Here is a 16,336-nt window from a genome sequence, read left to right as displayed (position 1 = left end):
AAAATCCCTTTTGCTGATCTCTTCCAGTTCTAATAATCATCTTGGGTAGTGTTCTTCAAATAGCTTTTGCACATTTCCACTCTTGTGATGAATGAACAGTGCAGCTGTACTGTCCAGGCTGCACTGTTGGCACATCCAGAGAATGGGAATGTGCAGAGTCCATCTCAAAACACTCTGGTTACTGGTGAATAACCTTCATTTACTTTTAACAATAGATAGGTACACGTTTTTCAGACAGAAGTGAGATTGGGTTTTTTTCAGTTCAGGGTTTCCCTTCAAGAATGAACATCTATTATGCCGTAAGTCATACAGTAATAAATGTAAGTGAGAGACTGAGTGTTATTTTACCTGTAAAATAAAGTGACATAATGACATTGCTATAAATATAACCTATAAGCTCAACCCTCCCAACTTCTCAATGGGACCACTCAAGTGAGTAAAGTTACTACTTAATGTTGCAGCCAAGTTAATAGAATATTTTACTGCATTTTACATGAGGGTTTTTCTTTGTTCTCTAGCTTATTCTATTCAGGGACAGAATGTTCAGATGATCAGTCCATCAAGTGAGTCTCACCAACAAGTTGTAGCAGTAGGGCAACCACTAGCTCTTCAGCCACAGGGAACAGTAATGGTAAAGTACAATTTCTAAATAACTTTTTTTGGTCAAATTGCTTCCTTTTTCTGTATCTGATTCTCTCTGTCCCTTTCTTCCTATTTGATTCTTTATTATTATTTATTACTTTATTTACTACTTTATTACTATAAGTCAGGCCAGATGGCCACAAAAGGGTATATATCAGGGCGAGGTGTGAGCCCAAGAATGCCAAAAGCCCTTTTTCCTGCAAGCAGAGGAGAGAGTACTGCAGGGCAATTAGAGACACCTGGACCCAATGAAGGGCGACTCCAGGTGTACTTAAACCCTGCCTTCCCTAAAGCAGGAGGAAAGCAGGAGGAAGCTGCCAGAAGGTTTGTGGCAGCTGGAGGAGAAGCTCCCCCAGGCTAGGAGACGGTGCTTCTCTGCAGCCAGAGGAGCAGGGAAGGAGAAAACCCTTGGCCCCAGCTGGCAGAAGGGAGCCACAGCAAGGTACCTCCCTGGAGAGATGGGGTAACCGACGACTCCCTGGCCCATTACAAGGGGCAGAAGCGCGAGACCCACTAGAGTGAAGCCGGCTGTATGCCACACTATAATGAGCTGAATCTATTCCCTATGATTAGCTGGAAATCTCTTGCATGTTTTCTCATAGCAGAGTTAATGGATCATCTTTAATTGTAATAAAAGGGCCTTTACTTGAAGTAGCCTCCTTGTTTTTACATAGCTGGGAGAACCTGTCCTGTGGACATGGAAAATCTGTTATCATATAAGAGGTGTCCACCATGGCTCCTTATGCACTTGAATGACCCATTGTCATGATGTCAGTAATGGGAGCCCTTTGTCCCCCTCAACTGTGGTTTAAAAAATGGCTAATGTAGACAGTGTCATATAATTGAACACCCATTTTTAAAAAATGTCAGACGCCTGGAGAAACGAATAATTTCTGTAATGAATACTGAAAATAATTTTGCTTTGTCTATACTGTCAAGCTATTCCCAATCCTTATTAAATTGGGAATGAGGGGACCAGTTGTTGAAAGCTCATGTTACTTTCCTAGTATAGATGCATCACAGAAGTGCAGGTTTTAAATTTAATTTATCATTAAATATTTTTTAAGATTAGTAACTTTACTAGGAATGGCTCTGATGTCTCATAATACATAAATATAACAATGTAACATGTTCTGTCTAGCTGACTTCAAAAAATATCCAGTGCATGAGGACATTACTTAACTTGGCTCACTGCCATGGAGCAGTTCTTGGTACATCATGGCAACTTGTCTTGGCTACTCTACAGGTATGGTGTAGGTAATGCATGTATTGCTTTTTTATTTGTTTTTATTATAATTTAGGGGGTTATGATTTCTAAGATGTAGGCATTATTGATCTGAATATGGCAACATAAGACATTTTGATTGAATTTTACTTGATATATGTTCTCATGTCCATGAAGGAGTGCTCTAGCGCTGTCCTCTGAGCTGTTTGTTGTATTTGTCTGAGAGAGCAGGTTGATTGCTCTCTAAAAGAGTGGAAGTGTTAGCTTCATCTCACAAACTGATGAGGCTTTCCTCATGGGACTCAGAGAAATATTTAGAGATCAGATATCGCCAAAAAAGATAAATACAGTATTTTACATTCTTAGATCTGTATACTTCAGTTAGAAATTCATCCTTTGTGTTTCAGCATCTCGTATGGATTCTCGGTTTAAAACCTGGAGTGGGAGGTGCCTTAAAACCTGGGAGAGCTGTAGAAGGACCTAGCACAGTAAGCAGAATTATTCATTTTGTAATGTAATGATTGTGCAATATTTTCTCTTGAAATCTACAAAATACATTTCTGTCCCCCTTAGGTTCTAACTACAGCAGTTATGACTGATTTACCAGTTATATCCAACATACTTTCAAGACTATTTGAAAGTTCACAGTAAGAGACATCTTCTTATGATCTAAATATTCATTTGTATTAGATGTGACAGCGTTTTGATAGCTGGTATTTTTCAGGTACCTTGATGACGTGTCTTTACATCATTTAATAAATGCCCTTTGTTCCTTGTCTCTGGAAGCCATGGAAATGGCCTATGGAAATAATAAGGTATAATATACTTCATTATTACTTTTCAGATATATTTTTGTAAGATAGGCATCAGACTCATGTTTGTTCTTAAGCCAGGTTACTGTTTTTTAATATCAAAATAAGCTAATGCTATATATGGTATGATCATAAAATTAACAAATTAAGAGCTAGAAAATTCCTTGTCTTAATGATTGGGGATGCTGTTAAATCCCCTGTGAACACTTGTGTTGTATTTTTATCATGTTTTCTAATGGTAAGTAAGCAGTGTTGTGCATTTCCATTACTAAATCAAGTTGTAGATGGATGAGCTTTTAAAAGCTTTGTAGATTTCAGAAAGCTAGGATGTTGTGAATGACACTGTATGCTCTGGGATGTGTTAAAATCTTCAATTTCAATCAATATTTTATAAAATTCTCCAAAAAGCAAGTTTGACAGTTTTGGTTTAAAACCAAAAAAGCATGTCACTACCTGGGAGACTCTGAGAGAGAAGTGGAGCACTGACGGTTTCAAAGAACAACTGTCTGAGCCCCCTACCCTCCAGAGATATTTAAGGAGCTTTAAGGGTGATAATTTCCCTTTAGGGGCATGGTATTGGGTAATGTGTTCCTTGAACTCTTGCTTTGGTGGTAGTTTCATCAGGAGAGAAGTAAATAGTAAAATGATTAAATACTCTTTAGTTTATTATCTACTAAAGTTATATAAACTGGGAGGGGGCTTCAAAATGCAACGAAAGGAAAATGAGTTAAAATAGTTTGAATTTAAAATCAACTAAAAATGAAAACAAGGAATCCCATATTAAGGGGAAATAATAAAGTGCACTCTGCAGCATAATTATAATGTGGCAGCAATTTTACTGTGTGGTGATAGTTAAGTTTTTTTACAGTTGAGCATAAAATACTACTATTTGTATACAGATCAAATGAATGGGAGATTAATCACATCCCTTCAGGAACTTACAACTTTGATTGTAAATTTAGGATAACAGTAATAGGGACCTTGCTAAGTACTTAGACAAAATAATCTCTACTCTTAGCTTATATGTATTTCTAATTTAAGTCTATTATGATGGAACAGGAAGCAGATGCTTTTGTTAGTCAAGTGTGTTCAGATTTTCTACTGGGAAGGATAGCTTTAAAATGTATTATTATGCAAGAGAGAGAGAGAACTTTGAGAGGGATTTTAATACTCAGGGTACTCAAGCAAACTGAGAGTATCAGAAAAGGAAAAAACTGTTCTCAAAAGGGAGTGTTTGTCACTTTTGCTATCCCCTTGTGGCTGGTAATAGCATAGTGCTGACGCATGTTTGGAAACCTCCCAGTCCTTCTAGCTGCAGTGTGAGATCTGTGACTTCTGTAAGTTACCAAATAAAATCACTGTAATGAGTGGAAAAAGCTTATCAGCAAATCAAAAGAAGGGGAACTTTTCTAAAATTAAACTAGGAACCTCTAATCCTATGTTTAAGTTCTGTTTTTCTTAGGAACCATCTCTTTTTGCTGTTGCTAAACTGTTGGAAACGGGACTAGTTAACATGCACAGAATTGAAATTCTGTGGCGACCTCTGACGGGTCACCTCCTAGAGGTAACTGATTTATCTTACCATAAATACTACTATATAGTTTTTAGTAAAATCTTTCTAATATCTATCTTTTAGAAAGGGCTTAACTAAAAAGGTAAAAAGAAGCAGCAGTATTCTAAATGTAACTTTTGACCAATCTCCTTAGTTTTAGCTTGTCTGACTTCCTGTTTCAAGAATTGGTGTATATAGCATTTACATTTAAAGCCATTATATTACTGAATTTTTTCTCTACAGTATTAAATATCTGCCTTTATACATTTTAAACATGCTAAGATAAAGCAAAATGATTATCATTTTAATGTTTTTATATATTACTTGTGTTTCAGTATAACTCAAAGAAGTTTAATTCTGGATTCATGTAGCCTTTTGGATAGTTAATGTTCTCAAAAGAAAGTTGAGCACATATCTCTGACACAGCAAAACCATTAGATTTACCACAAAAAATTAGAATGTTACAATAACCACTATTTGGGTTGGCCCTCTTCAGTGTAACCCGTGGGATTCAGCTCATTTCCAAAGCCTCTCATCTTCCCCTGTGAGGAAGAATGAGAGTATGTTAGCCTACAAAGACTTAAGACAAAAGACCCTTTTTTCTACATGGCAACGTAGTATATCCGCCATCTCCTGGGTCTCTTACTCATGTTTTCCTCTAGCAACTGATCTCTTACAGAATCTTGTCCATGCTGGACACCAGTCACAGCTTGCAATGAAATTACAAATTCCACTTATAAACATACATTCTTTTAAAATGCTACCATAATCCTTATTAACCTAAAACTGTGCCTCCAGAATGCATAAAGAAAGTGGATAACACATACTGGACACCCTGCCAGACTTTCACTGAGGGGAATAAGTTCTTCCTGATCCCCAAAACTGACAGTTTGATCAGACCCATCCTCTCCCCCATAGTACTTGGAAACATAGTTGAAACTATATTTCAGTGATATGAGCCAGGGAGAGCAGGAGCAGTCCTAGCAGGATGGCTACTGTATGCCTGAGACCACTCAAGCTTGGCTAGTGGTAGGCAGGGGGAGAGGGGTGGGGAGGGAAGGAGGAGTTAGAGAAACTTCTCCTCCCCCACTATTTCATATCCAGAAGAGTTGAACCTGCCCCCCTTTCTCCATCTTCCCTTGACACAGGCGTTGCCTGTCCCTGACAGTCTCACACATCCCTGTCCTCCCTGAGAAGGGGGTGGTGCAGCATTGTCTTTACAAGTCAATGAAGCCTCAAAACAGTTTCTTGAGACTGTGACATATATCAAGTATGAAAGCATGGAGAACTGCTCTTGGGGTGTTTGTGCAGCTTTATAGAAGATGGTATGCATTTGTAGTATTTTAATTTCTCTACACTACAAATAGCAATTTATGAAGATTTAGAATTGGGCAATCTTGATGTGAGCTACATCAAGAAATGAAAGCAAGTCAATTTTGAGAGACCAGTGAAAATTTTTAGTATCCCTTTGATTTATGCCATTATACCTATCTTTCTTAAGGGTTTGAAAGAAGAATGGAGCATCATCTTCACTTTACATTTCCTAATTTTTGTACAACAATGTTATGATTATTTAAATATGTATTTTTGTGTGAGACAAACCAAACAGACACACACACTGCCTTTTGTTGGTTATTCCCATACTGTTACATTAAAGAATTTCATTATACTAAAAAATGTATAGTGAACCTGGGTATTTATTTAACAGCAGCTCAGGGCAAAGTTAAATGAAAGTGAAGTTACGTGCACACCTACTGGGGCAGAATTTGGTCCTTTATGTCAAACCATTTTTAAAGTACTGATATCTAAATAGCAATGATATGTATTGCTTTTTCATTTAATTTGTGAAACTATCATTTGTTGGTTTGAACTGCATTGGTTTTCACATTGTTTACTTCTGCCTCTCTCCCCTACTGCTTCCTCTTGTTTCCTTATTCAGAAGGTAAGTTTTTCCTACAAATCTGTTTTCCTTAATCATTATTAAACTTAGTCTTAATGTTTGTGGACCTTTATCACCTAATTGATTGGCAGAAGCAGGTTGTATTGAGAAATATAGCAAAAACTAGTGAAATACAGAGGTTTCAGCTGTTTGCCCTATTCTTGTAAATTAATATTTGATTATCATTATCATGTTAAACACTGCATAGTTTATATTCCAGTTTGAATTGTGAATGTTTACAAATCTTTCTGGTTTAAATGAATGTAGCATTAAATAAGGCTGTGCTATATCTTCAGGTCTGCCAGCATCCAAACTCCAGAATGAGAGAATGGGGAGCAGAAGCATTAACCTCTCTCATTAAAGCAGGGCTGACATTTAACCATGACCCTCCATTATCACAAAATCAGGTAAAGTACATTTTGTGAAATGAATTATTCTTTTCTGGAATTCATAATAATTTCCTAGAGGCAGTTCAACAAACAGGCCGCATTCACAAAGCAGTTTTACTATTGAGTTTATAAATACTGTAGAAGCAACTTTCTACTGTAGGTACCGAGGGCCACCTCATGCATTCTGATCAGCTACAACCTCCTTCCTTTCACACATGGAGAACAAAGAATGATGTTGCTAACTCACTGTATCCATGTAGCAGAACAAAATGTGGGCCAGCTTCATCAATACAAAACAGTTCTAAAATAGTTAGAAGAATATATAGGATTTTAAGAGCAGGCATAGAATAACAAGATAATTCTGTTGGTGTACAAATCATATCTTTATTCTGTCTCTGTATAAAGTCATTCTATCAGAGATAAAGAGAGAGGGAGTCAATTGATTTTTCCTATTTGGCTTTTCTCTTCAGCTGTATTTTTAATTTTTCTGTCTCCTATAATATAAGGAACTTCCATAGCTCAGATTTTAATTTTTTTTAATTAACCCTTTTCTGCCGTATCTTACTCTGTCCTTAAACATGTTTTATTCTGTGGCAATATATATTTTTATTCCCTGACTTAATCTTGTTACACTGCTAAAAAAGAGAGATAAAATTTAAGTTCTTTAGGGATAGTATTTCAAATACTGCCTTTTATTTAATACATTTTACTTCAATCCAGATTTCTTTTCCTACTGCTCATTTGATTCTATTATACGCTGCATCTTTTGGGCAGACTTGCCCTTTGGCACCATTCAGTGTAGGAACCATATTCTTAAAGTAACTGACCAGCTGAGAAAACCCACTGTAGGGGAGGAAACTTTCAACTGACAGAAGACTGGCAGAGCTGGCTTCTATGTCAGCCGTTCACCCTGACACAGCCATGTTACATTGGTCCTTCACTGGTGCATGCTAGAGCTAGCATAGACTAGACCACAGAATCAGATAGCTGAGGCCACTAGACTGTGGTTGGATACACTGGGGAAATCAAGTCCCTCACGTGGAGTCAAACCACCAACTCCTGGGATAAAAGTTCAGTGTTTTTTGACTGGACCAAGTTCTGGTTAGACCTGGAATCTGCAGGTCATTTGACATTTATGTTCAGTGAGGACAAATTTAAAAAGCATTTTCCATTTTAACGTGTGTGTGTGTGTGTGTGTGTGTGTGTGTGTGTGTGTGTGTGTGTGTGTGTGAGAGAGAGAGAAACTATGGAAAATTATATCATCAGAATAAGTAGCAACTGTTAAAAGGAGAAATTTTAAGTTCAGTCTGTGTATATTTGTCAAAAAATTAAGGATAGGCATATTTTAGGCATATATGGCTATGACATACCAAATGAAACCTAGAGAAATATAAAAATATTATTTTCTGTTTCAACTTGATATGGCCTATTCTGTTTAGGGGGGAGATATTTTGGAGTTTTATTTTGGTTTTTTTGGTAGTCTGGTACTGAGTAATACAAGCATTTGGAACATTGGTGTGAAATGTACCTTTCTGTTTCTCTGCCCTTCTCTTTGAAGTCTCCTTTTCTCCTTCCCATTGCATTTGACTCAGTAGTCAATATTAGCTACTGCTCATGTGTATCACTTCCCTTTTCATTTAAAAAATTGCACTACGGAAAAAACCTGTTAATTATGACTTCATGGTAAAACAATAAAGATCTGTCAACCATGAAAAACAAATGAAATCCTGTATCATCTCATGTCTCTTAATGATAAGAATAGTAATAAATAATGCTTTGCACTTTTATAATATTTATTTATTGCACAAAATAATAGTTAATCTTCACACTTCTGTGAAAGATCACATTTTAAAGATTCCATCCTCTCAACATTCTTGCTTTGAGGTCTCAAGCATCCACTACAAGATTGCCTGGCAACTCACACAGCTAACGCGTTATAGTGAGGTGCATCAATCCCCACACAGGTGAAATTTTCAAACCCCCCAGGACAAGTGGTATAGTCCACTGGTGTCATCTGATGTCAGTTCCTTTTGGTGTCAAAGGAGGAAGCATCTATTTATGTGCCTTCATATAGGCAAAAATTCATGACCTCAAAATCAAAAACCTCCAAACTTTGAAGAGCGGCAGGTGTGGTTATGTGTGTGGAGGATAACAGTTCTGTGAAAGAACTTCAAAGGACCAGAATTACAAAGTAAAACATTTTCCATACTCTGAAGACACCATCATCACACTGACTGTTCAAGGGAGCAGAGGCTGTACCACTAACACAAGTAGAATTTGAACATGCCACTGCTCTGTGAGATGGAAGGGTGCATGTATGAGTGCTTGCATGGAGGAATATTGTCCTCCAAGGCTCTTTAGTTATAGAAGTTCCCAAACAGTTTTGCACGGGTGGCTTGAAACTCATGAATAAGAAGCTTGTGAGATCGTCATCCAAGAAACAAAATGACAAGAAATGTGATTTTTCCTTAATTCCAGTTTATAGATGGGTAAATTGAGATAGTGCAATTAAGTGAGTTGCTCAGGCTCACGCAATAAGTCATTGCAAGAGCTTGGGTTAGAAGGTAAGCGTTCCTGATTCTTGGCCATGAGCTCCTAAAACCTGCCAAATCCAAATGTTTGATACTATGTAAAATAGAGATCCAAAAGGAGGGACAAGTGGTATAAAGGTTGAAAGAATCAGGAAATAAATCTTCAGCTGTATCTTTGGTTTAATGATCTAACCTGTCTTCACAATTATCCAGATGACAATTCCATTTACACTGCACAAAGTTTCTGTATGGCTGAAGTACATTTGGATCTAAAAGAGGGTCACTCATAATGGGGAATTGTTGAGAGAGATGCATCCTGGTCAACCTCTTTGTTCATGCTTGGTGCTTATTTTTAAATAATACATTGCAATCTCTTAATATTCTGTTATATGTCCTGGGTTTAAACTTCCCCTGTAAGATTTAAAAGTATCTCCAAATTTGTTGTGAAATATAAAACTTTAAGAAAGGGGCAGGGCACCCTATACCTTTAAATAATTTTCAAAAGTGCCTGAAGGAGTTAGGTGCCTGGCCTCCCGCTGCGTTTCAGCTTGTAGGCACTTTTGAAAATCCCACTCTAAGGCCTGGTCTACACTAGAGTGTTTTGTTGATAAATCAGCTTTTTTCAACAAAACAGTGCCGGTATACAGTCTGCAATCACCACCACTCCCTTCTCCCCCACCAACAAAAGTGCCCTGTTTTTTCAACAAAATAAAACCACCTTAATCAGAGGTGTAGGGCTTTTGTCGGCATAGTTAGGGTGATGCAGTGTCAGTGTAGACACTACTTCCCCTCACATTGGTGGTGGGGCTGTCATACTATTGACAAGAAAGTAGAAGCTGGGGCAGCTGGTTCCCAGTCTCGGCTGGAAGCGAGGTGAGAATTCTGGGCTGCTGCAATCCCGGGTGGCTAATTCCTGGTCCCAGCTGAAATGGGCAGCCATGTCAATTTCACAGCTCAGCTGTGTAAATGACAAGGCTGCCCCAGTGGGGAGCAGGTGGAGAAGCTCCCTGACTTCTCCCTCTCCCAGCCGAAAGCAGAGACCAGCAGCCCCGGCTTCTCGCCTCGCACCCAGCCCGGACTAGGAGCCAGCCTCTTTGGCTGGCAGCAGGATGGGAACCAGCCGCCCCGGCTTGCAGCAGCCTGGGCTTCTTGCCTTGCTCCCAGCTGGGAGTAGGGTGAGAAGCCAGGATTGCTGATCTCCCCTCTAGGCTGGGAGCCGGGGCCAGAAGTTCAGGAGCTTCTCAACAGCTCCCCCTGGGGCAGCCTTGTCAATTACATGGCTGAGCTGTGAAATTGACATGAGTGCTGGTTCTAGCCAAGAATCCCCATGGGGCTTCCCCCAGGTCCCAGCTGGGACCAGGGAGTGGGAGGCAACCCACAGGGGGCCTGGGAGCCTATGGGCTCCGGCAGGGAGCCAAGAGGTGGGACTCTCAGCTCCCCACACTGCCCCTTAGGTCGGTGGAAATGCTCCTGGTGGGTCCGCACTTCACCAACCCAAAGAGAGCAGTATGGACATCAGCCACTGCTGTAATTATAGCAGTGGCTGGAAGTCAGTCGGCAAAAATATGTTGACTTATTTTTTTTAGTGTAGACAAGGCCAAAAAATGCAAATCTGTACTCTGTGGCTTCACTTGCATTATAAGTTGTTAGTTATTACTCTCCTTGCTGTTTCTCTGTTTATTTCTAGAGGCTGCAGTTGCTTTTGTTAAATCCATTGAAGGAACTGTCAAACATCATTCATCCTGATATTAGGCTCAAGCAGTTGGAATGTGTATTACAGATTTTGCAAAGTCAAGGTGATAGTCTAGGACCTGGCTGGCCATTAGTCCTTGGTGTCATGGGAGCAATCAGAAGCGATCAAGGGTAAGTGGTTGATATAAGCCTGATATAGATGAGAAGAGCAGAGAACTCACTGTTTACTAATATTCATAATTTTTAAAGTTATTTCTATATTCTAAATAGCTGGACTCCACAGAAAAGAAGTTTTAACTTTTCTGTTGCTTTTTTAAAGGCACAGATTGTCAGCTTTCTGTTTAATTAATCTTTCAAAAGACTGAAAAATTTCACTGCAATTCTGTACTGATAATGCCATTTGTATAAATGTTATGGAAAGGGATGGTGCTTTGAAAGATGTGTGTTTGTTAAGGAAAGACTTATGAAGGGTATGTTATTTTATATTTACTGTGGAATTAAATACGTTTTGATAGTAATGGTGAATTTTGACAGTAAAAATACTGATGAATGACCAGAGTAACTTCACAGATCAATTATACCCAGAAGATTGTTACAGGCAGACTAAACCCAGTGCATGCTTTTGCTGGTAATATTTTAGGAGACCAACTCCCACAAAATAGCTGAGTGATTCATAAGAGAAGTGTGTAGGCCTTTTCTGCTAGCTTATGAAAATACATGCAACAATAAAGAAAAAGAGCAGAGGTGATTTCTGTTCCTAAATACCCTCATTACAGGTGTCCTTCTTTTTTTTTTCTCTTAATCAAGATAGAACTTACTTTATAATAGCTTTGCTCAGTATTTGCACCCTGTTGGAAGATTAGAAATATTTGCCACTAAACTCAAAAAATGTTTGACTGTTTCTCTCACTGGGCCATAGAGTAATTGTTACATAGTGTTGATCTGATATTATCGTAATATTCTCTTATTTAGAAGCCTAAAAAAGGTAAGGGGAGAGGGCAAGAAATGAGCCACACTTTTGATACAGAGAAGTTAAATAAGGTGCTTAGTTACCCTTTCTCATAACGCAACAACAAGAGGCTAAAAATTTAAAATTATTATAAGGAAATACTCTTACAGAATGCATAATTAACTTGCAGAACTCATTGCCTAACATCATTCAGATCAAGAACTTAATAGTAATAGAAAAGTATTATATTTTTGTATATTTTCATTATCCCTATAAGATCAGTTATATAAGAAAAACCATTTGTAAAGGACATAAACCCTCATGGTGTAAGACATATAAACCAACTGCTGACTGGCAGGGAAAAATAAACTTCTCTTATACGTTATCCCATAATTCTCCATTATGAGGTTTCTTGTGCTTGGTAACTGAAAACATACATTTATTCATAGGGCCCAGCCAGGATAGGACTGCTGCACCTTTATTCAGCCTACACTGTGGACTTTCTCTGATTTTATGTTCTGGATTGAACCATGCTTCTATAATCCAAGCATGGTGAACTCTGGGTCAAATATGAGGGAAGCTCCAGAGTCAAGCTTGAATACAACTGTATATAACCTACATAGAGGGTTGGTAAGCTGATTTACTTACCAATTGTGTGCTACAGAACTCTTCTATTTGACTTAAGGTATTTGCTCAGATCATGAATTCATATCTTTGCGAGAAACTACAGCTGGATTTTCTATAGGAACTCTCTAAATACTAAAATATAAATTATAATATGATTAACTTTCCTTTTCTTCTTAGAAATCCAGTACCAGTCTCTGCCATAAGACAGTTACACACACAATTAGCAGTTTCAAATGTCTTTTTACTGAATAACACTCCAAAGACTCTCGCATGTTCTAGCTAACGAGTTCTAAAAATCTAGTTAGACAAGCAAGTTGTACCTCAGCATGTGAAAGCTGGCAGTGTTGAAGTCCATGAGGGAGCTTATGATTCAGTTGGTCTAACTAACATGCTAAAGTACGACTTGCCTTCTCTGCACTGGAGTTTAGAATGTGCCAGCTAACATATTCTTAACAACAGCAAAACCTCACCAAACATGAAACCTACAAACATCTTTTTTCCCCAGTTGGGACAAATCTATAATGTATTTCAAATTTTGCTTGAATCTGGAGCATGTGAGTAAATCAGATTCTTCTTTGAGTAGTGTCCCCAGGTATGCTACACTGTAGGTGTGTCTATGCCCCCACGCTGCTGATCGGAGATTTTCGGTAGCAGTCCGAACTGCCTGCGCTTGTGCTGCTGCTCACCAGCCACGAGCTAGCAGCACACACGGACATTCCCTCCTCAGTTCCTTCTCAGCCTCCCCTGGCTAGGGATGGAACTAATAGCAAAGGTTAAGATTTTGTCATGGTTATTTTTAGTAAAAGTCACTAACAGGTCACAGGCAAAAAATTAAGGGAGCCCATGACCTGTCTCTAACTTTACTAAAAATAACAGGAGCAGGGTGAGGGGAGGAATGACAGCAGGAGCCTCATTGGGAGGGGCTAGTGGCCCATCAGCTGTTAGGTGGCTGCTGCCGATCAGCTAATGGCTGGCTGCCATCAGCTGTTTGGTGGCAGCCTGGGGAGAGGGGGGATGGCCCCCTACCAGTTGTTCAGTAGCGGAGGCCAGCCCTCTAACAGCTGATGGGGGGCCAGCCTCTGGCCGCCACTGAACAGTTGATCAGCAGTGGCCAGCCCACCATCCTGGCTGCCACTGATTGGGAACAGCCTGTCGCCTCCCTCCCCATTGCAGAACAGCTATTTGGTGACCCAGGGCAGCTGCTGCTCTGGCAGCCCCAGGGCTGACACTGCTTCAGGTCTGCCACCAGAAAAGGTCCCAGAGGTCCCAGAAAGTCAAGGAATCCACGTCTTCTGTGACAGAATTGTATCCTTACTATCAGCTGTCTGTTTATGAATTGTTAATTCTTTTAGAATTACTAATTTTGGATTCTCTGACGTTTACTCTCTCTATTCGTTTGCATTTACTTTGTCTGTGCCTAAAAATAAAATAAGAAAAATAAGAAAAGAAAAGGAGAAGAACAGAGAGGGACTATTTCCTCCAACACCCTGGCAGAAGGGGATCCTCCTGGACAAGGGTATGCCCGGCTCCCTTGGCTTCAAAAAATTCATCGGTTGTAAGGAATCGATCCTGATCACTGATGGACGTTTGCAGTACGTTCGTTGCCTGGGGGAGAAGCACATACCACAGAAGCAGACTACAAAGAGATCATACAAAACTGGGCAACTGGGCAACAAAATGGCGCATGAAGTTCAAAGCTGATCAGTGTAAAGTAATGCACAGTGGTAAACATAATCCCAACTATACATATAAAATGATGGGGTCTAAATGAGCTGCCACTCAAGAAAGAGATCTTGGAGTCATTGTGGATAGTTCTCTGAAAACATCCACTCAGTGTGCAGTGACAGTCATAAAAGCTAACAGAATGTTAGGAATCATTAGGAAAGGGATAGATAATAAGACAGAAAAGATCATATTGCCTCTATATAAATCCATGGTCCACCCACATCTTGAATACTATGTGCAAATCTGGTCGCCCCATCTCAAAAAAAAAAAATATTGGAATTGGAAAAGGTAAAGAAAAGGGCAACAAAATTATTAGAGGTATGGAACATTTTCCATATGAAGAGAGAGTAATAAGACTTGGACTTTTCAGGTTGGAAAAGAGACAACTAAGGGTGGACAAGAGAGAGATCTATAAAATGACTCTTGTGGAGAAAGTGAACAAGGAAGTATTATTTACTCTTCATAACACAAGAACTAGGGTCACCAAATGAAATTAATAGGCAGCAGGTTTAAAATGAAGAAAAGGAAGTATTTCTTCATACAACACACAGTCAATCTATGGGACTCCTTGCCAGAGGATGTTCTGAAGGCCAAGACTATAACAGGGTTAAAAAAAGAACTAGATACGTTCATGGAGGATCGATCCAGCAATGACCATTAGCCAGGATAGGCAGATTCACACTAGGACAGGACCACTATCAATACAGAGTACCCCCTTTCGGCCTTTCATTGGCCCCCAGAGTTTTCTCCAAGGTCCTATCGATGGTGGCAGCCCACGTAAGTTCTTCTTCGAGTGCTCGCTCATGTCAGTTCCAAGCAGGTGTGCACATGCCATGTGCATGATCATCGGAGGGTTTTCTCCCAGTGGTACCAGTCGGGTCAGTGCAGGCGCCCCTGGAGTGGCACCCTCATGGCACTGTATATGGGGCCCTGCCGCCCCCTGCCCCCTCAGTTCCTTCTTACCGCCAGTGACGGTTGTCGGAGCTTCCTTGCCTTGCGTTTGCAAGCATTCTTCTAGCATAGCGCTTCCTGTTAGTTTTAAAACAAGTTAAAATTAGTCATTGTTAGAAAGTTGAATTAGTTAGCGGAGTTCCTCCCAGTTAGTGGTATTCCCCTTCCCGGGGCATGCCGATGGCCCAAGGCTTCAAGCCCTGCCGATCGTGCCATAAGCCTTTGCCCATCAGCGACCTGCACAACTCTTGTTTGAGGTGCTTTTAGGGGAGTCGCTCCAAATCAACCAGTACAATATCTGTAAAGGGTTTTGCCCCAGGAGCAGAAAAGAAAGGAGTGCTAGGCTGTCCGACCACAGACCCCGGACCCGACACCCAGCAATTCGGTGTGCAGTGCCCCGGCATTGATTCAAGACTCAGTACCGAAGAAGAGCTCGGCCCTGAGGGAATCCTGGCACCGCTCGCCGGCACACAAAGCAGTGCGGCACCAATCTCATTCACCAGTGCCACACAAGAAGCAAAGGACAGGTCGAGGCTGCTCTCCTATGATGCGCACTGTGGGAAAGGGTGTTTGTATACCGCGCCCTCAGTTGCGCCAGACCAAGGAGCTCCCAGGGCAGTCTGTGCCAGGAGCCCGCAAGTCTGGCATGCAAGGACTCTTTGGCAAGGGATAGAGAGTTGGAGTAGCTGGACCTTCCTTCCATGCTGGACACCTTTGAGGCAGCAAGGGACTTGATCGCTATGATGGCCCATCAATCCCTGGCTTCAGCAAGAGCCGATCCAAGATCTCTGGCACCGCATGTGGTGTTGTCTAGAGACAAGCTGGCAACGATGTGGCACCAGTCGTCTCTGATGCATCAGGGGCAATCACCTTTGTCTTGGAACTAGTCACCTGAACCACGACGCCGATCACCTTTGCTGAGGTGCTCTTCAGCTTCGCCATGGCACCGGCCTGTTTTGCCACAGCACTGTTCACCAGTGAATCAGCACTGTGCGTTGCCGCCCCAGCACCGATTCTTTGAGTACTGGCACCGTTTACTGTCATCTCGGCACCCTGTCTTTGTCCAGTGATTTCAACATCTCCAGGCAAATCTCATCCACCCCAGCTGCCTTCCTGCTGCAAAGGTACTTTACCACTGCAGCAACCTCATCAACAGAAATAGATCCGATCCCACTGGGGGTTTCCAGCACTGTCTCCTGAAAGGAGGGCGTGTCCTCCTGAAAGGAGGAGTTCCTTAAAGTGTTCCTTCCATCTCTCAACAATCTTCTCAGTTGTGGTCAGCATTTCACCACCCTTGCTGCA

General features: G+C 40.6%; 1 protein-coding gene across 3 annotated transcripts in view; it reads left to right on the top strand.

Annotated features, from left to right (window-relative positions):
* MON2 (MON2 homolog, regulator of endosome-to-Golgi trafficking) overlaps positions 1-16,336 on the top strand; it is a 155,248-nt gene that overhangs the window by 78,126 nt on the left and 60,786 nt on the right. For all 3 annotated transcript variants that reach the window (XM_067564122.1, XM_067564121.1, XM_067564123.1), the window contains 8 exons: positions 519-631; positions 1,784-1,888; positions 2,275-2,355; positions 2,441-2,514; positions 2,592-2,682; positions 4,142-4,243; positions 6,467-6,577; positions 10,778-10,953. In XM_067564122.1, coding sequence (XP_067420223.1) covers positions 519-631; positions 1,784-1,888; positions 2,275-2,355; positions 2,441-2,514; positions 2,592-2,682; positions 4,142-4,243; positions 6,467-6,577; positions 10,778-10,953 — 853 coding nt within the window. The remainder of the gene's footprint in view (positions 1-518; positions 632-1,783; positions 1,889-2,274; positions 2,356-2,440; positions 2,515-2,591; positions 2,683-4,141; positions 4,244-6,466; positions 6,578-10,777; positions 10,954-16,336) is intronic.

This window comes from Emydura macquarii, unplaced genomic scaffold (genome assembly GCF_026122565.2).
Source record: "Emydura macquarii macquarii isolate MOO-44397 ecotype Brisbane River unplaced genomic scaffold, CSIRO-AGI_Emac_v2 contig_2636, whole genome shotgun sequence".
NCBI lineage: Eukaryota > Metazoa > Chordata > Testudines > Chelidae > Emydura > Emydura macquarii.
This window is presented reverse-complemented; position numbering and strand designations above follow the sequence as displayed.